The sequence below is a fragment of the Microcaecilia unicolor genome, chromosome 7 (genome assembly GCF_901765095.1).
Source record: "Microcaecilia unicolor chromosome 7, aMicUni1.1, whole genome shotgun sequence".
Taxonomy (NCBI): Eukaryota; Metazoa; Chordata; class Amphibia; order Gymnophiona; family Siphonopidae; genus Microcaecilia; species Microcaecilia unicolor.
The window spans coordinates 307,870,729-307,891,185 of NC_044037.1; the positions used below are offsets into that span (position 1 = coordinate 307,870,729).

A 20,457-nucleotide genomic window follows, 5' to 3' on the forward strand; every position below is an offset into this window, starting at 1 on the left:
ATCATCCTGCATGACCGTGTGTCTGTTGGGAAGCTGTTGTCCGTAATCCCATATATGGACTGATGTAGCCAGTGGGGAGATCTGGGTGGGCCTCCATACCTGCCCCTGTAGAAGTGTTTAATGTGGAGGTCTCCTAATTACATGCTAACCAAGCACAGGCTTCCCCTTCTTCTGAAGCTTTTCTCCCTCACTCTCATTCCTTCCCTCCTGCACAGCATTGATTAGTGAAGGAGAGTGAATAAAGCCGCTGTGTAACATGAAACCTTTTAGTTCCAGCATCTGTGTCACATCAGTCATCCAACAGTGGCTTGAAGGAAGGCCTCTGACCCTGTGAGAGCAGAAGACCATCCCCAAAATTCCAGTCTCTGGTCTTCCCTGGCCATTGGACAGAAGGCACAGCAGGATGTCTACAAAGCATCTGATCATTTTCCAATACTATCAATCTTTAGTGCCCTGCATGTATCAGCTATTAGAGGGTCAATCCCAGCTCTGCCAGGCCAGCTCCTCATCATGTAACCTAGATTTACCAGACAGCTTTTCAGTAGTAGCTCTAGGCGAGTTACCGTCAGGTACACTAGGATTTCTGTTTAAAATCTCTCTGTTGAGTGGAGGAGAAACCTGATGGTTAAAACAGCAGGAGAAGAGCCAGGAAAGTCAGGGTTCAGATCCCACTGCTGCTCCTGGTGACCTTGGGCAACTTACTTAACCCTCCGATGCCTCAAGTACAAAATTAGATAGTTAAGTTCTCCAGGGATAGAGAAATACCTGTTGTACCTGAATGTAACTCTCCTTCAGCTATTCCTGAAACAGGCATTACTACTACTACTTACTACTACTTAACATTTCTAAAGTGCTAAGGCATTAGTTAAATCATTTCTTAATTGAGTTGCAGATACCGCTAAAAAAGGAATTAGAAAGTAGGCCCTTGGATGTTACTCCCAAGGAGTATCACTAACCACACCCTGTCCAAAAAAACATTACACGATGTGATACCCACAAGCGAGCCTTCTCCGGAGTAGCCCCCACACTCTGGAATGTACTGCCAGAAAGGCTCCGCTTAACACAAGACTATCTTTACTTCAGGAAGCAGGTGAAAGCTTGGCTCTTCAACCAGGCCTTTAATGGAAGAAGTAACTAACTTGTTAGTCTCACTCACACACACAAGCATAGGAGCCGACTCTGTGGGTGCTTGAGCTCCCCCAATATTTAGAAAATCCTTGTATGTGTCCAAGGAGGGATTATTTCCATTGGGCTTAGCACCCCCAATAATTTTGAAAAGTTGGCTCCTATGCACACAAAGATTGACTCTGGCTGCACATACTGCAGCGGGACATGTTTATCCACTCCTACCCTAGCTGAGATAATGTTTAACCATCTCTCTGACCTCATGTGCAACTTTCTTCAAATCAGTCACCTTACTTTCTAATTCTTCCTACTTTCTTACTCATCTATATGTTACAACTTTGCCTTACCCTTCACTACCAATTATAATGTTCTAGTACATATGGTGTTGTCATTGCAAGTAGTAGACCATCCCTTACTTTGTATTGTTATTTGAATATTTTTACTGTTGTAATTGCCTATTGCTCATGTTTGATCTATTCTTACTGTACACCGCCTTGAGTGAATTCCTTCAAAAAGACAGTAAATAAATCCTAATAAATAACATAAATAAGTAAGGTGGTGTGCCCATGGGTTGATTGTGACTTGTTATGGGATGTTTGGGCTCGGTTATTGGGTGATCTGTCAGTGTTGGATAAAGGGGGTTTGGTCCAACATTGGAATGAAACTTTGGTACAAGCATTGGATTATGTTGCCCTGAAAGTCATTGTGAAGCATTGAGTAGCAAATCTCCTGGACCGGATGGTATTCATCCCAGAGTACTGATAGAACTGAAAAATGAGCTTGTGGAGCTATTAGTAATATGTAATTTATCCTTAAAATCGAGCGTGGCACCGGAAGATTGGAGGGTGGCCAATGTAACGCCGATTTTTTTTTTTTTAAGGTTCCAGAGGAGATCCGGGAAATTATAGACCGGTGAGTCTGACGTCGGTGCCGGGCAAAATGGTAGAGACTATTATTAAGAACAAAATTACAGAGCATATTCAAAAGCATGGATTAATGAGACAAAGCCAACATGGATTTAGTGAAGGGAAATCTTGCCTCACCAATCTATTACATTTCTTTGAAGGGGTGAACAAACATGTGGATAAAGGTGGTCTGGGCCCCAGGGACTGAGGATGGTCTGCACCACCGTTCGGCCGCTACCCAACACCCCGTCTACCACCGGGATGCTGCCCTCCTACCACCACAGCACACGCCCCCACTGCCGTGGTCCTACCTGAAGGGCCGTGGTGGTCTAGTGGCCTCTGCGGGGGGGAGGGAAGCATGTTCTTTCCAGCCCACTGCGCTGCTGCTATTCCCCAGCCTGCTAGTGCTGTTGTGTTTTCAAAATGGCGGCTGAGACGTTCCACGGTATTCTCACAGGTCTGACAGCCGCCATTTTTAAAATACAGCGATGCCGGGCAGGGGGAATAGTGGCAGCACAACGGGCAGGAAAGTACATGATTCCCCCCACAGTGACCACTAGATCACCAGTGGCGTGCCTTTAAAGTTAGGGCCAGGGAGGACTGTAGTGTGAGCGGGCAGCCTGACATTCTACCTGATTATGACTATGTAAAGGCAGAGTCTAATTTTCTTTTGTATGATTTGTATTGGGGGGGGGGGGTTGTTTTTTTTTTGTATTTTTATGTGTGTATATTGTACCTTGCCCTGGATAAGACTACTACTACTACTTAACATTTCTAGAGCGCTACTAGGGTTACGCAGCGCTGTATAGATTAACAAAAAGGACAGTCCCTGCTCCAAGGAGCTTACAATCTAATGGGAGAAATGTCAAGTAGGGGCAGTCCAGATTTCCTGAATAGAATGGTGGTTAGGTGCCGAAGGCGACATTGAAGAGGTGGGCTTTGAGCAAGGCTTTGAAGATGGGCAGGGAGGGGGCCTGGCATATGGGCTCAGGGAGTTTATTCCAGGCATGGGGTGAGGCGAGGCAGAAAGGGAGGAGTCTGGAGTTGGCGGTGGTGGAGAAGAATACTGACAGGAGGGATTTGTCTTGAGAACAGAGGTTACGGGTAGGAATGTAAGGGGAGATGAGGGTAGAGAGGTAGGGAGGGGCTGTAGATCGAGTGCATTTGTAGGTTAAAAGGAGAAGCTTGAACTGTATGCGGTACCTGATCGGAAGCCAGTGAAGTGACTTGAGGAGAGGGGTGATATGAGTATATCGGTCTACTCTAGGCGGAAGATAAGACGTGCGGCAGAGTTTTGAACGGACTGAAGGGGGGATAGATGGCAAAGTGGGAGGCCAGTGAGGAGTAGGTTGCAGTAGTCAAGGCGAGAGGTAATGAGAGAATGGATGAGAGTTCGGGTGGTATGCTCAGACAGGAAGGGGCGAATTTTGCTGATGTTATAGAGGAAGAAGCGACAGGTCTTGACTATCTGCTGGATATGCGCAGAGAAGGAGAGGGAGGAGTCAAAGATGACCCCGAGGTTGCAGGCAGATGAGACGGGGACGATGAGGGTGTTATCAACAGAGCGGGTTATAAATAAAAAGTAACAATAAATCTAAATCCAGAAACCCTTTCTCTTCCTCAAGTTCAGCTGCTTTGTGCTCTCAGAGAAAAGCTGACGGTCTCTCTTTACTGCAAAGATTTTGGGGTGTGCTTTTAATGAAAAATAGTATAATAGTGTATATGGAGGGCACTTTATAAGACATGATCTGTGCCTCAAAGTTATTAAGAATTAAAAATCTGAGGACTCAGCCCTTCAGTTTTGCTCCATATTGTAAACACCCTGCTCTCGAGATGGCTGAGTTCCTGGGATGCCTCCTTTGAGATTACCACTTAGTCTTGCTGTTTTGCCAAGAGAGTTCATGCCAACTGTGGCAGCCGCCTCCCCCTTCCTCTGAGAGGCACCTAAGCTCCGCTGGCATTGTCAAACAGGAGAGTCCTCAGCTGCAGTAGCCTGCGTGGGCAGTGGAACCAGTCCAGTCCTTTCCAGTTTGTGGTCTATGTCTGAGAGAGAGAGAGAGATGTGCACTCTGTCCTGTCATTCAAGCTGCAGGCTGCGCCCCCCCCAGCTGTTCTCTCTTCAAAGCCAGTGTTCAGACACAGCTGCCACAGAAAGATAAGCACCCAACTTATCCATGTTATTTCATGCTCCTGTCCATTGAGGCAGGACTGACAAATATACAGGCCTAACCTCAAACAGGTAATAATCCAGCTAAAGGCAGGACTGCTTTCTGTGTGGTTCCTCCTCAACATACATATATATCTGGTCAGTGGCTGAATATCACCACCCTAAAGATAAATATTGCCAACATATAGAAAGTCCCTGGCCTCTCCTTTTGTTAAACGGAAAAACATTTGCATAGGCTTTGAGTTGTCCTTTGAAAACGTATGCATGTGACAGCCTAGCATCCTGCAAAAGAAAGGCACCCGACACGGATGGTGTAAGTCAGCCGATTCTGTCCCCGTCACTGGGATCTGTAGGGTTCACCAGGGCCCTGCAAGGAACAGTCCATGAATCAAACACACACAGCTCACCAACATACACACAGTACATCATACACACTACACTCATAAACAGCTCATACGTACGCACTCAGTGGACCTCTAAGTACACACATCATACCAGTATGCACACAGCACACCCATGCATGGGTATAACACTGCGGTGCATACACACATAGCACACAGTTCACCAGCACACATTACATTGAACAAACTACACCCATACACATACCTGTATACACATGGCATACCAGTACACATATAGCATATTGCTTACAAGCACACCCACACTACATCATGCACACTATACACACACAAAACACCCATAAACACACAAACTGCATTACTGTACACACTGTGTACCCACACAAAGACACTGATACATAGCACACAGCTGACCAGCATATAGAGAATAACACCATACACACAGTATACCTGTAAACATACCTCCCCCCAACACACACACACACACCAGTATACACCTAATACACCCATGAACACATACAAAACACTGGTACATGCACAACTCACCAACATACAACATACATAGTACATTGTACACACTACCCCCATACGTAGCTCATAAATACATGCACAACACACCAGTACATATACAGGTCACTAACATACAACATACACAGTACACCTTTGAAAACTCATGTGCTGCTCTTTCCTTAATAGTGTTAAAGAAACATTGCCCCCCTGGAGGCTTACATAAGTACATAAGTAATGCCATATTGGGAAAAGACCAAAGGTCCATCGAGCCCAGCATCCTGCCCACGACAGCGGCTAATCCAGGCCAAGGGCACCTGGCAAGCTTCCCAAACGTACAAACATTTTATACAAGTTATTCCCGAAATTGTGGATTTTTCCAAAGCCTATTTAGTACCGGTCTATGGACTTGTCCTTTAGGAAACCGTCCAACCCCTTTTTAAACTCTGCCAAGCTAACTGCCTTCACTACGTCCTCCGGCAACGAATTCCAGAGTTTAATTACGCGTAGGGTGAAGAAAAATTTTCTCCTTTTTGTTTTAAATTTACTACACTGTAGTTTCATCGCATGCCCCCTAGTCCTAGTATTTTTGGAAAGCGTGAACAGACGCTTCACATCCACCTGATAAGGAGACTTCCTGTCTAAAGACTCTAACAATCCAGTGGACAGTCAGCCCAGTGCAAAATTTTCCATGGGGTGACCAGCAGTCTGTTGTGATAGAAGCATCTGTTCACGCTTTCCAAAAATACTAGGACTAGGGGGCATGCGATGAAGCTACAATGTAGTAAATTTAAAACGAATCAGAGAAAATTTTTCTTCACTCAACGTGTAATTAAACTCTGGAATTTGTTGCCAGAGAATGTGGTAAAGGCAATTAGCTTAGCAGAGTTTAAAAAAGGTTTGGCCGGCTTCCTAAAGGAAAAGTCCATAGACCGTTATTGAATGGACTTAGGGAAAATCCACTATTTCTGGGATAAGCAGTATAAAATGTTTTGTACTTTTTGGGATCTTGCTGGGTATCTGTGACCTGGATTGGCCACTGTTGGAAACAGGATGCTGGCCTCGATGGACCTTTGGTCTTTCCCAGTATGGCAATACTTATGTACTTATGTAGAGACTTACGTGTGCTCACCAAGAATTGCAACCAGCTTCAGCTCTATCTCTTCTTCAAAGTGTCCCAACTCATCACTGTTCTGTTTGTCTGGAGCCTAGTAACAAGTTCAACAAACACAGGCAACTCCACTGTTCTCATAAGCTGTATTCTCTGAACAGCAAAATTTAAGATGAGATGATTTAATGTTTGTGTGACAAGGTTTGCTGTTTCATTTGGTTTTACCGAGGAATCATCATTTACATCTCACTTTTGCTTTTACTTTTTACTTTTAGCTACAAGCAGCAGATGTAACTGAGTAAAAGTAGCAAAAATGAGTGAAATTATTACTTCAGTAAAAGTAAAAGTCACAAATGTTATCCTGTACTTCTTTACAAGTAAAAGTGATAAAACTTTTACTTAAGTACAGTAATTAGTTACATTTACTTAGTTACTATATAACACCATTTGTCAATAGCAATTTACGTTTCACTGGTCTTCCGCTTAGCCATCTCTCTCCTCTCCAGTCTGTCCAAAATTCTGCAGCATGGCTTATTTTCCGCCAAAATCATTATACCCACATTAGCCCACTCCTCAAGTCACTTCACTGGCTCCCTGTCCGCTTCCGTATACAGTTCAAACTTCTCTTACTGACCTTTAAATGCATCCATTCTGCAGCCCCCCATTACCTCTCCACTCTCATCTCTCCCTACATTCCTCCCCGTGACCGCCGCTCACTGGACAAGTCTCTCTTGTCATCCTCCTTCTCCTCCACTGCTAACTCCAGGCTTCGCTCCTTTTCTCTCGTGGCACCTTATGCCTGGAATAGACTTCCTGGACCTATACGTCTAGCTCCATCTCTACCTGTTTTCAAATCTATGCTGAAAACCCACCTTTTCACTGCTGCTTTTGGCTCCTAGCCACTACTCATTTGCCCTCCCACTTGTTCCTTTTCACCCAGTACTTCCCTCACCCTTAATTGTCTTGTCTGTCTGTGTTATTTTAGATTGTAAGCTCTATTGAGCAGGGACTGTCTGTGTCAGGTGTTCAGCGCTGCATGCGTCTGGTAGCGCTATACAAATGCTAATAATAATAGGAAGAAGTGGGAATATAGGGATTCAGGGCACAGTAGTAAAGTAGATTGCTTCTATTTTTAGAAGGGAGTAATTTGTGAGTATGGTTTTTAAGTCATTGGTCAGATAAACATTTTTGAAAATGGGGAATTTTTTCTTCTGATGCTCAATAAGTATTTGCACCCCTTGGGAGGTCTGGTTTGTGAGATCTGTGTGTATGCTGATGACACTATTGATCGGAGAGAAAAGTCAGGCAGTGGAGAGGTTGAATATTTGCTTGGAGGAGGTTAGGAGCTGGTTAATGGATAGTGGTTTAGTGGTTAATATCAATGGGGCTGAGTGGTATTAGGCAAGTTGATTTGTTTGCTCTGCCCACTGTGGACCAGGACATTCCTTGGGTGGAGTCAGTGAGGGTCATTTTGGACCCTGATTGGATTGGAGGAGAACAGATGGTTTTGGTAACTAAAAATGCTTTTTTTAAAATGTATCTGTCAACTGAAGGTTTTTGGATAAAAATGCATTACTCACTATAGTACAATCTTTATTGTTGAGTACATTAGATTACTGTAATGTTCTATTGTAGATTTGTTGACCAATATAAAAGGAAACTTCAAATCATCCATAGTGCTGTGGCTAGGTTCCTCTTGGGTGGGAAGAAACAGGAGAGGGCCCGCCCTCTGTTGTGTAAACTACATTGGCTCCCAATTAATGTTTGTTTAGATTACTTGTTTGGAACTGAAAGTGTTAAATACTAGGAGCCATTGTGTTTAAAAGATAAGATTTAATTCTATGTCCCTAAGCAGTCTTTGAGATTGTCACAGGGAACCTTTGGGAAATCCCAGGTAGGGAAAGTGGAGTAGCCTAATGTTTAGTATAGTGTCCTGAGAACCAGGGGAACCAGGTTCAATTCCCACTGCAGCTCCTTGTGACCCTGGGCAAGTCACTTAACCCTCTGTTGCGCCAGGTACAATATTTAGATGGTGATCCCACCAGGGTGCAGAGAAAGCACCAGCATATAATACATTTAAACTGCTTTGGTTGTACCACAAAAAGGTGGAATATCAAATTGATGACCCTTTACCCTTTTAAGAAAGCAGCCTGGAGAACAAAAATATTCAGTGTTGTGCATCCTGAACATTGAAGAAGTTACCACTGGAATTAAGAATGGAAACTAAATTGATGTTATTTTGTAAGAAGCTGAAAATACGTGTTTTCACTCCAATTGAAATTCCAGTGGAAAGCAGCAATTTGGGTATTGCTTGGTTAGAATATTTTAAATCATTGATTGTCTCAGGGTTATGGGGGGGTGGATTCCTTGGGATCCATTGTTGTAAAAAGATTTTATATATATATATATACCTTTTATATATACCTTTTTATTATTTTTATGCTGGTAAATCAATAAAATGATATGTGAAATACTCAGCTCACATATGTTTCACGTTTCTATTTTTTCATATCCCGCCTATGGGTGATATCTTCTAAGCGGCTTTACAATAATGAAAATATGATAGGTATTAGAAAAAAGAGAAATATAAAGTTAATAATTTTGTAGAAGGAAATAAAGAAAAGTCAGCATTCAGAAACCCTTTCTTTTCTCAGCAGATAACATAAAGGAGCCTCTTTCAGATGCTATTAAAGTAGTGACTTATGAGAAAGCATCTCGAAATAATTTTCATAGTTTTGTTAATTTTGTTTGAATGATTTTTCTTGTGTGTTTGATATTTTTTTTTATTTTATTTATTAGGATTTATTTACCGCCTTTTTCAAGGAATTCACTCACGGCGATGTCTAGTAAGAATAGATCAAGCATGAGCAATAGACAATTACAGCAGTAAAAATATTCAAAAACAATACAAAGTATGGCACAGTATACTACTTACAATGTTAACACAATATGTACTAGAACATTATAACTGATAGTGAAGGGTAAAGCAAAGGTGTAACATATAGATGAGTAAGAAAGTAGGAAGAGTTAGAAAGTAAGGTGATTGATTTAAAGAAAGTTGCACATGAGGTCAGAGAAATGGTTAAATATTATCTCAGCTAGGGTAGGATTGGATAAACATGTCCCACTGCAGTATGTGAAGCCTGAGTCACTCCTTGTGTGTGTGAGTGAGACTAACAAGTTAGTTACTTCTGTTAAAGGCTTGGTTGAAGAGCCAAGATTTCACCTGTTTCCTGAAGTAGAGATAGTCAGTCTTGTGTTAAGCGCAACCTTTCAGGCAATGCATTCCAGAGTGTGGGGGCTACTCCAGAGAAGACTCGCTTGTTGTCCTATCTGATTTTGACTTTCTTTTCTGACTATTTTACTTTATTTTGTCTTGTTTTATTGTACTCTGTCTTGATGTGCTTTAGTGATAAAGGTAGATTTAGCAAATTTTAATAAATGATATATAAGGTTTTATTAAATGAGAGAGATAAAAGGGTTGGCCACTGTAAGAGATCTTCCAGCTTATTTTCGAAAGTGATGGGCGCCCATATTTCGACCCAAATCGGGAGATGGGCGCCCATCTCGCAAAGGCGCCCAAATCAGTATAATTGAAAGCCGATTTTGGCCGCCTTCAACTGCACTCCGTCGCGGAAACGGCCAAAGTTGACAGGGGTGTGTCAGAAGCATGGTGAAGGCGGGACTGGGGCGTGGTTATCAGCCAAGGAGAGATGGGCGCCTTCGGCTGATAATCGAAAAAAATGGTCGTTTTACCGCAAATTTAGGTCACTTTTTTTTGACCCTTTTTTTTCCACAAACAAGTCCCAAAAAAGTGCCCTAAATGACCAGATGACTCCCCCAGTGGTCACTAACCCACTCCCACCAAAAAAAAAAAAAGACCTTTAAAACCTTTTTTCTAGCCTGTATGCCAGCCTGAAATGTCATACCCAGCTCCATCACAGCAGTATGTAGGTCCCTGGAGCAGTTGTTAGTGGGTGCAGCGGACTTCAGGCAGGTGGACCCAGGCCCATCTCCCCCTACCTGTTACACTTGTGCTGGTAAATGGGAGCGCTCCAAACCGCCCCAAAACCCACTGTACCCACATCTAGGTGACCCCTTTAAGCCATAAGTGCTATGGTAATGGTGTAGAGTTGTGGACAGTGGGTTTTGGGGGGGGATTTGGGGGGTTCAGCACACAAGGGAAGGGAGCTATGGACTTGGGAGGTATTTTAAATTTTTTTTAATTGTTACAAGTGCCCCCTAGGGTGCCTGGTTGGTGTCCTGGCATGTGAGGGGGACCAGTGCACTATGATTCCTGGCCCCTCCCATGACCAAATGCCTTGGATTTGGTCATTTTTGAGCTGGACACCTTCGGTTTCCAAAACGATATCGCCCAACTCAAATCCGCACAAATCCGATGCATTTGCCCGGCACAAACCGTATTATAAAAAAAAAGATGGACGCCCATCTTTTTTGAAAATACGGTCTGTCCCGCCCCTTCACGTACCCGTTCTCGGAGATAGATGTCCATGCAGATGGGCGTTCATGTTCGATTATGCCCCTCTTTATGTACCAAAGTCAGATCTTAAAAATGATTCTGTGAACAATTGGAAGCCAATAAGGGGAGTCACATTATCATATTTCCTAGATCTGGTAAGTAGTTTAATAGCAGGTCTTTTACTCAAAGGCCAAGAGTGCATTACAGTAATTTAGGGAACTAATGACAAAAAAGCATGGATCAAAGTTTAGAGAGCAATACGATCAAGTAATGGTCGGATGGAACGAAGCAGACACAGTTTGAAAAACATTTTGGAAATCTGAGCGGCAAAAGTCAGACCTGAATCAGTGACTACACCTAAGATCCTTACCGAATGTACAACAGGAAGGGGAAGTACCAGGTATGTGTTTCGGAAGAGAAGTAAACACTTAGCCCTGTCTTTGAAAGAAGAGTGCACTGGATTTGTCAGGGTTTAGCTTCAATTTATTGGCCACAAACCAATCTGAATTGGTCTGAATTTTCTCAATGAAAATTTGAATTGCATGAAAGTCATTAGTATCTAAACAAATGGTGTCAGTATACATGTAAACACACACATGCACACATACACAGAGCAGACCGATGCATGCATGTAATACACTGGTACATACACAGCTCAAATGTACACCCAGAGCACACACATAACACACCAGTACACCATACACAGCACCCATAAACACACACTTTACACAAGTATATACACAGCACAGCCACACACACATATAATACCCATAATTACACGTCACCAGCACACACACAGTACACCTTAGACAGCTCACACATACATACATAGCACACCCATAAAAATACACATACTACACCAGTACACCATACACACACATAAACAGTTGCATGCACATACCCAGTACCTGTAAGCACACACTTCACACCAGTGTACACACAGAACAGGCATGTACACATGTAATACCCATAAATCCACACCTTATCAGCACACATACAGTATACCTATAAACACACACACACACACACCACATCAGTACATACAAAACACACCCGTTCACACACAACACCAAAAAATGCACAACTCACCAGTACACCTTACAGACTACACCACAAACGTTTCACAGCCACATACACACATCTCATTAAAATACACTAGCTCTTGTTATTTGACAAGAGCCAAATTATTTGAATTGTCATAAGCAGGTGAAAACACGGTTGTTTCAAATGAGGTGGTTGGCCAGGTTGGGAGTTAGGAGGTAGTTTTTGATAGTTTTACAGTGGGATTGAGATTTTAAAGTTTATGTGAATACTGCTGTTTTATACAATTTTATTTTCTTATAACATGCCTTGTCAAATTTTGCATAAGGCATGTAATCAAATTGAGATACATACATACACTGTACACACTACACTCCTACAGAGCGCAAATCCACATGCACACCTCTTCCAATACATACAACACCCATAAGTTCACAGAATAGCAGCACACACATACTGTACACAGCACCATATAAAAAGACACAGAGAACACACTAGTACACAAACAACCATACATAACAGGTACCCAGACACTGCACTGCATTGCATTACATTGCATGTTTCTATACTGCAGTGTCCCCGAAGGACAAACCCTGAAAATACAAATATTTAAGAGAACAGACTAAAAACGATCAGTGTATTAAAACAAAATTATAAAAATAAATCTTGAGAGCTTTCTAAAATGAACAATAGTGAGATATCGAATATTTAAAGGTAGTAATCCCACCAATGCGAGGACTGAAAAGAAAATGCACCACTCACACACCCTTCGGGCTTGGAAGTTGCAAAACAAGGGGCACTCTAGTACTGGAGGAGTGGCCTAATGGTTAGTGCAGCAGGCTTTGATCCTGGCAACCTGGGTTAAATTCCCACTGCAGCTCCCTGTGACCTTAGCCAAGTCACTTGACCCTCCACTGCCCCAGGTACAAAGAGCCCTCTAGAGGCAAAGTAAAGTACTTGCAGATAAGGTGTACAATGCTGTACATTTAGTAGCACTATAAAAACGATTAGTAATAGTAATGTTCGTAATTGATAATTGAATTAAATACCCCTAAATATATCAGGGAGAAACCATAAAGAATTAAAAATGTCATAGAGCATAGTTTAAAAATAATGTAAGCCCTAACCAGAAGCCAGTGAAGCTTCTTTAAAAATGAAAAAAATCTGCAGTGTTTGCTATTATGTAAAAAACACAAATCATGTACACACAACACCCATATCAACTGATCATACCAGGCTAACACCAGGGAAATATTCAGCCATCATCCACCAGCTGAACCTTCACCTGTTAGTAAGGTAAGTGGCTGTATGGTCCCCGTTATCTCACTGCTCAATGGCTTTCTCAATATCAATTCCAGCAGCCGAGTCACTGTGAAACCCTTTCCTCTCCCCCACCCTCACCTGAAGCTCAATGTCTGAAGAAACCCACCACCCCAAACCCCCATGGCTTATGTTTGGCAGCATCTCATTGAGATGCTATCAGAAGAGAGTTTGCCCTCTCTGCCCAGGTGGTACCCTGTACCCACACAGCACGTCACACCTTTTCGGGTAATGCTGCTCACATAGTGTGTTACTGTAAGGAATGAAGCTAGCAGTGAGTCTCAGCCCAGTCCTTCAGACACACCCAGCCTGTCAGGTTTTCAGGATACCTGTAATGAATATGTATGAGATAAACCTTCATTGTACTCAAATTTCTCATGATATTCCTCATGGGTATTCAGAAAACCTGACTGAGTCCCGAGGACTGGGTTGAGAATTACTAGTTTAGATCGGTGGCTTTCCGATCTGGAGTCGAATTTTCAGAATAGTCATGATAAATATTCATGAATTAATTTGTATACATTTTGTCTGAGAATACGGTTAATTTGAATAGTTTGGTCTTTTTTAAGTAAATCCATCATGGAAGAGCCTGAGAGGCATTGTGGGGCCAAGGAGAGCGATGTGCAACAATGGTGTTTCCATGTCTTATCCAGCTACGACCTCACCACTGCCTCTGTGCCTATGGCACATCAAGGTAATGTCCATGATCCCTTGTCACCGGCCGGGATCAGAGGAGGCATCTTTCTCATGCAAGGCACAGTCCACCCCTTCCTCTAGAAATGCCTCTCCGGGAGTTACAGGAAGCTGGGTGCCAGTCATCTTTCTTTCATTTTAGTCTCAATAGTTTGATGGTTATCATCTACTTTTAGGGTGCAAAGATTGAAAAGGCAGAATATGAGTCCTTACATGAGACTTCATTCTCAGGAAGGGAAGGGTTTATCAGGCAATGTCTGCTGGCTCTCTCTACTGCCAAACATATAATCTTCATTGCACATTCACCCCAAAGCTCCACACTTTAAATCCTCTTCTCCTTCCCTCCCCCCCCCCCCCCCCTCAAATCCATCAGTATTTGCTGGACTGCTAGCTCCTGGTACTAAAGCCCTTTGCATGGCATCTCTTCCCCCTCTCGTCTCCCACATATCCACTTTCTAAACACATCTCACTGCTTATCTCTCCTCCATTTCTCCATTTGCCACAAGTCCAAAACAACTTCTCAACCGCCTCTCGTTTCTTTTTATGGACCCCCCAGGCCTACTCACATTTTCAGTATTAGTGTTTATTAGATTCTGAATCAAAATCCCTCCCTCCAAACCACTTCCCTATCCAGTTACCTCTCTGCAACCCCCCCCCCCCCCCCCCTGACGCCTGGGAACTTTTCACTTCTGCTCACCCTGAGAATCAATGCAGATTGGGGCGAGGGGTCCATGTTTCACTTTCTGCTACCTGCCGTCCACCCCCATGAATGACCCCAGCCATCATCCCTCCATCCTCTTTCCAGACACATAGGGCTTTTGCAAAGAATCTCATTCAGAGGTTAGCTCTCTCCTTCCTGCTCCAGTCCCTCCCCTCCTTCCCAGGCTGCCTGCTGAGAATAGCAGGGAAGGGGTGAGGAAGAGGCTGGAGCAGACTGAGCTACCCTACTCCTTAGCTGGCTCTTTTCCTCCTGAGGAGAGAGGTTGAATGCCCAATTCACCAAAGGCCAGTCCATGCCTGCAGATGGGGGAAGCAGTGGATAGATATTCAGCTGGGGCAGTCAGCAGTTTTTAAGTTGCTTAAAACTGTCGTTTGAATTAAGCCTGGTTTTTTTTATTTTTCAGCACTTAATATAGCGTAATCGATCCCTGAGGCGACTATGCGGCTTACAATTTCTATTTCAGGTACTTTGCACTGTCCCTAATGGACTCACAATCTAAGTTATATATTGTACCTGACAGCAGAAGGAGTAAAGAGAAACTCTGTATAACTGTGGGAAAGAGGAGAAAGAGCAGCAAAATGTATTGTATCCTGCCCACCAGCTGAGAAATGTGATCTGATCAGGGACCAGAACCTGGGAATTATCCTTGTTACTATCCTTTCTGCGTGTTGTAACTTTATCTTACTGTTATTTCTAGTCTGAAATTGTTCCCTTTGATTTTAATTATTTCATGTATTACTTCAGTAACACAAGTACAAATTCTCAGCCAAGAAAGGGATATGTATCTTGTCATGTACCAGAAAGAGCAAGCTGGTCAGTGAGCCCAAACGCTGGTCTTGGAATAAACAGGCATCAGAACTTAGCTAAAAATATCCTGACAGAGCCTGGAGTGGATGGAGGAATCAGCTGCTTTGCTACTGATTGCTGATGATGGGACGGATAATGGGAGCAGCTAGACCCAGCCATTAGAGACTGTGAAAAGAGGCGAAAGGGGTGCCAAAAAGTCCTGCTGATGAGGTCACCACTTCAGGAGCCTCTGCATCCCTCTCTCTCCCCCCCCCCCCCCCCCCACATGTCTAGCATCTCTCTCCCTTCTGCCCCTGTGTCCTGCATTTCCCATTTCTCTCTAGCACCCTCTCTAACTTCCCTCCCCCCTTGTACCTTACAACCTGTCTTTCCCTCTAGAGGTTGCTGCCAGTGGCAGTGATTCATATAAGCAGCCTGAGGGCAGCCCCCGGGTCTTCTTTCAGCCGCATCCTGCCCATGCAGAAAAGGGGGCAGAATGCAGCAGAGGGAAGACGCTGGGGCTGGTTTCAGACTGCTTGTGTAAATTTCTGCCACCACTGGCAACTTCTAGAGGGAAGACGTTATAAGATATGTGGGGTGTGGAGTTTTGAGAGAGAGGTGGAGATGCTGGACCACAGGTAAGGGAGAGAGAGAAACATCAGACAAAGGGGATAAAGCTGATGCCACTGGGGGAGGGGGAAGGGCAGCAAAGCAGAGATGGGGTAGGGTGGAGAAGGGCTAATGCAGATGGGGGAGGGGGGATGCTAAATGAACAGTTGGTTTAAGGTGCCAGAACCCCTGCCAGCTTGTTGGAAAATGGAAATATTTCTACAAGAAAGTAAGTGATGGCAGAGTTGCTGAACCATGAATGAAGTACTTCCTAGAGTTTACAATCTGGTTAAGGCAGACAGAGAAGTGAGCGAGTGGAGGAATAATCTTAATTGTTAGAACAGCAGACTAAGAACCAGGGGAGCCCAGTTCAAATCTCACTGCTGCCGCCTGTGATCTTGGATGAGCCACTTCAGGTGCAAACAGATTGTGAGTCCTCCAGGGACAGAGAAATACCTGAATATGAGCCACTTCAAGTGTAGGCTGTAGGAAACAGGGACTAGCAGTTGTGTGACAGTACAGTGCTGTGTACACCTATTATGGTCTATAAACTGACCCCTCATTTAAACCTGACACAGCTGAAGGACGTGCCTGCCATTATGCAATCCCAACGCACAGCCTCATCAAGCGTTAGGCACCCTACCTACAACAGGTCAATGGCTGGGGTTAGTGGCCGCACGACACACCCAGACTCCACCCACACCTCCACCCCTGGCAGTTTCTAGAATAACGGCTGGTACTTATGTAACTGCCAATCATGCGTAAATGCTACTACTTTTAAAACAGCACCTTTTATGCAAATAACTGCCTAATTTATTCCAACATATTCAATTGCTTGCTGTCTCACGTAAGAGACCAAATATTCCTTACACGAGTAGATAGCAAGACACTCTCCCCCCCCCCCACACACACACACACACACACACACACACTCGTTCTTAAATCAAGTCTTCCCAAAAGTGGTCACTGAACTTTGTTGGGGGGGAGGGGGGGTTGTAGCTCCAGTGCAAAGCCAGCATGAGCAAGAGACACAGAAGGAACTGGGCCCATTGGTGGTACCACTTAAAGAATAGAGAATAAAATTTTAAAAATAAATACATTGATACCTTTAATAGTTTTGACAAGGTTTCCAAAGCAGAACTGCCTTCTTCAGGTTGATTACCTACCTAAAAATGTATGAAATTGGTCCAATAAAAAGGTACAACCTTCTTCTCCTTCTGTTTGTTTGGTTTTATTTCTATTTATCACCTTTAAAATGAACTAAGGAGTAGGGGAGCTTAAACTGTGAGGAATGGGAGCCAGGAGAAGAGGGGGAGATACAGGAGATGGGGAGAGGCGGTGAAGGAGAGAGAGTGTTTTAAGAAAGAGTGGCTCTAATCACATGACCCATTCTGAGTTCCCAAATGATTGGTTGTGAGAACACCCAGCTTACACTAAGCTTTTGCCTTGTCCACCCAGGCATGTTGGGAGCATGAAAAGACCTACGCCGGTCTTAACCACTGCTCAACCAAGTCTTCTGTAACTGGACTGTGATGCCCATTTCTGCCAGGCACACCTGTTCTCCTCCCAGAACCCTGGAGTTGGGAATTTAGGGGATACTCTTATCAAAAGCACCTAGAAACATTTCCAGAAAGACACCTATTTATAAAGGCAGCATAGAGGCCTATCTCCAGCAATGCGCAAATTTTCACCTGCATGAACAAATGAATTATATGAAATACACACACACATCACAACTCTGTCCCCGGAGAATACCTAGGAGTACACAGCTGGCCTTGCTGAGTTTAAAGGGGGGTCTGGAGAGATTCCTGAAGGAAAAGTCCATTGATCGTTATTAAATTTGGGGATTTTGCCAGGTTCTTGGGGCCTAGATTGGCCGCTGTCGGAGACAGAGTGCTGGGCTTGATGGACCTTTGGTCTTTTCCCAGCGTGGCAGTGTTTATGTACTTATGCACACTATTGTATAATTAACTGAGACAGCACTGAATTAACACACATGTATGAACAAGAACTGAAGCCTTGATCATTTTCTGCTCCCTCGCATGTTTGATTTTTGTCTGTTGTGTGTCGGTTAGCATTTGACCAACACAGCTACTCAGTCATATCTCCTAACTTATGTTCTGCACTACAAGAGGGGGACAAGCTCTAGAAGCTCAAAACATGACCAGGAGCTAACAGAAAGCAGACTTTACATTCTCTGCTCCCGCGGCAGCAGCCTACTTCTCTTACCCAGAGACTTGAGAACCCACAAGTGGAAAGGAAAAGCTGACAACAAGGAACAAGAGAAGAAAAGAGGAAAGAGTAAATAATTGAGACGGGGAGAAGCAGAAGAAAAAGCAGAAAAGGACACAAGAAGACAGCGTGAAGGAGGGAGATGAGTGTGCAAGAGAGGGGGATGAGGAAATATGTGAGAGAGAAAGACAGGGTGTGAAAGACAGATGAAGACATAGCAAAGGGAAAGCGAGACACAGGCACATGAGGTGAGAAAACATGAAAGAGGAAAGTGAAAGACAGCTAATGGGAATGTATGTGAGTCAGAAGGACATGAGGAGCTACAGTGTAAGAGAGTGGGGCATAAGGAGAGACAGTGAAGGAAGTGTGTGTACCCAGGTGTCTGCCTTATCCTCTCACCTCTGCTTTAGCTTCTGAAGGTCATCAACCAGGTTGTCCCTCTCCACTTCCACCCGAGACCTCTGGTTTGTCAGTATGTCCACCTGCCTTCTCAGCTCCCTCAACTCATCCTCGTAGATTTCAGCAACGCGGGTGGGTTCCTTGCCCTTCAACCGGTTCACCTCAGCCACCAGGATCTGGTTCTGCTGCTCCAAGAAGCGCACCTTCTCGATGTAGTTGGCGAATCTATCATTCAGCTCCTGCAACTCTACCTTCTCATTGGTCCTGGTTTGTAAGAATTCCTGGTTCATGGCATCGGCCAGGCTGAAGTCTAGCACCTCCCCTGTATACACTCTCAGCGGGGCAACTCTAGTGCTCCTGAAACTTGACAGGGTGGGGATTGCGGAGGTCCTGGAGACTTGGTAGACCCTGGAAGATCGGGAGCTTCCAGAACCTCCTTTGGACCCAAATGAAGTTCTGGGAAAAGTAGGAGAGCCTCCACCAAAGGTTCTGCTGTAGGAGGACATCCGCTGGCTGGACGAGTAGGACTGGCTCATGGTTCTGGTTTTGGTTCTGGTTCTGAGAAGGAAGTTGCAGCTGCTGAGCGATTCTGAGCTAGAGTGAAGTGAGAAAGAGCTGAGCACTTTGAAGGGCTATTTGAAGAGCTTCTGACATCAGACATCCCTCCTCCTTTCTCTGCCCTCCCCCAGTTTCCAGCTTTTCTCAGGCCCAAATTCCTTCAGCCTCAGTCAGACCTAACATCTGATTGTTTCAACAGCTGGGAGATTTGTTGGAGAGAGAAAAAATAGGGAAAGAGTGCATGGCAGTGCCACAAGACTTTATACATTCCATCTGCCGCGGTGAGCATCTCTGGCCTCCTGTCTGTGCTGTAGTTCAGAGGTGTCAAAAGTAGAACCAGTTCTGTACCTTACTGGAGCACCATCACTGCAGTGCACTGAGAACTGCCATCACCAGCCTCATCTCTCTGTCCCTCACTGAGCGCTGCTATCACCACTTTCATCCCTGTTTCTTCTTGTAAGCAGGGCTGGATTAAGACACAGGCAAATTTGGCACTTGCCAAGGTTCCAAAGGCTTTTTTTGGGGGGGAGGGGGGGTGAAGGGAGTGTCTCAGATGTACCTTAGTCCAGATTCTGGCTGGGCCCTGTGCAGAAAAAGGAAAATTAGAGCAGTTTCACGCGCTGCATTAGCCCATATAGGTATGAAGTGGCATCGGTGGGTGCTGGTGGTATCAGCTGACCCTGAGCATTGACAACTCCAAAGTCATATACTTTGTCTCTCAGAAGAGGTGTCATCATGAACCACTGCTACATGTCAGTGCCCTCCTTCCCCTGTGAAAGCAAACTCCTGGCTCCGAAAAGATGCAGTGAGTAGTGAGAGTTCTTCACTTAAAACGAATCGGAGAAAATTTGTCTTCACTCAACGTGTAATTAAACTCTGGAATTCATTGCAAGAGAATGTGGTAAAGGCGGTTAGCTTAGCGGAGTTTAAAAAAAGGTTTGGACGGCTTCCTAAAGGAAAAGTCCATAGACCGTTATTAAATGGACTTGGGGAAAATCCGCTGCTTATTTCTAGGATAAACAGCATAAAATGTTTTGTACTTTTTCGGGATCTTTCCAGATATTTGTGACCTGGATTGGCCATTGTTGGAAACAGGTTGCTGGGCTTGATGGACCTTTGGTCTGTCCCAGTGTGGCAATACTTATGTACTTCACTGGGGGGGAGGGGGTTGGGGATGAAAGGGTGGGAATGCTGTCTGGGGTCTAGGCAGTAAGGGGGGGGGGGGGGCAGAATGCTCACTATAGTCTGGGAGTGGAAAAAGGGAAGAGTGTGTTCTGGGAAGCTGGGGTGGAAATGGGGAAGAGGGCATTCTTGGGGAGCTGAGGGTGGAGGGAGAATGCTAGAGAAGGTTCATTTTTGCTGTGCTTGTGAGGTGCTTCCTCCAGTGGGGTGTGTCAGGGTTCATCCCTTCCTGTGGTTTCTTTATGTTATAGTGCACAAAAAA

General features: G+C 44.3%; 1 protein-coding gene across 1 annotated transcript in view; it reads right to left on the minus strand.

Moving 5' to 3' along the window:
- DES (desmin) overlaps positions 1–19,077 on the minus strand; it is a 38,210-nt gene extending 19,133 nt beyond the window's left edge. Inside the window, exon 1 of the mRNA XM_030209118.1 lies at positions 18,456–19,077. Within this exon, the coding sequence (XP_030064978.1) occupies positions 18,456–18,991 (536 nt within the window). The 5' untranslated portion in view covers positions 18,992–19,077. The remainder of the gene's footprint in view (positions 1–18,455) is intronic.
- Positions 19,078–20,457: the final 1,380 nt, after the last annotated feature.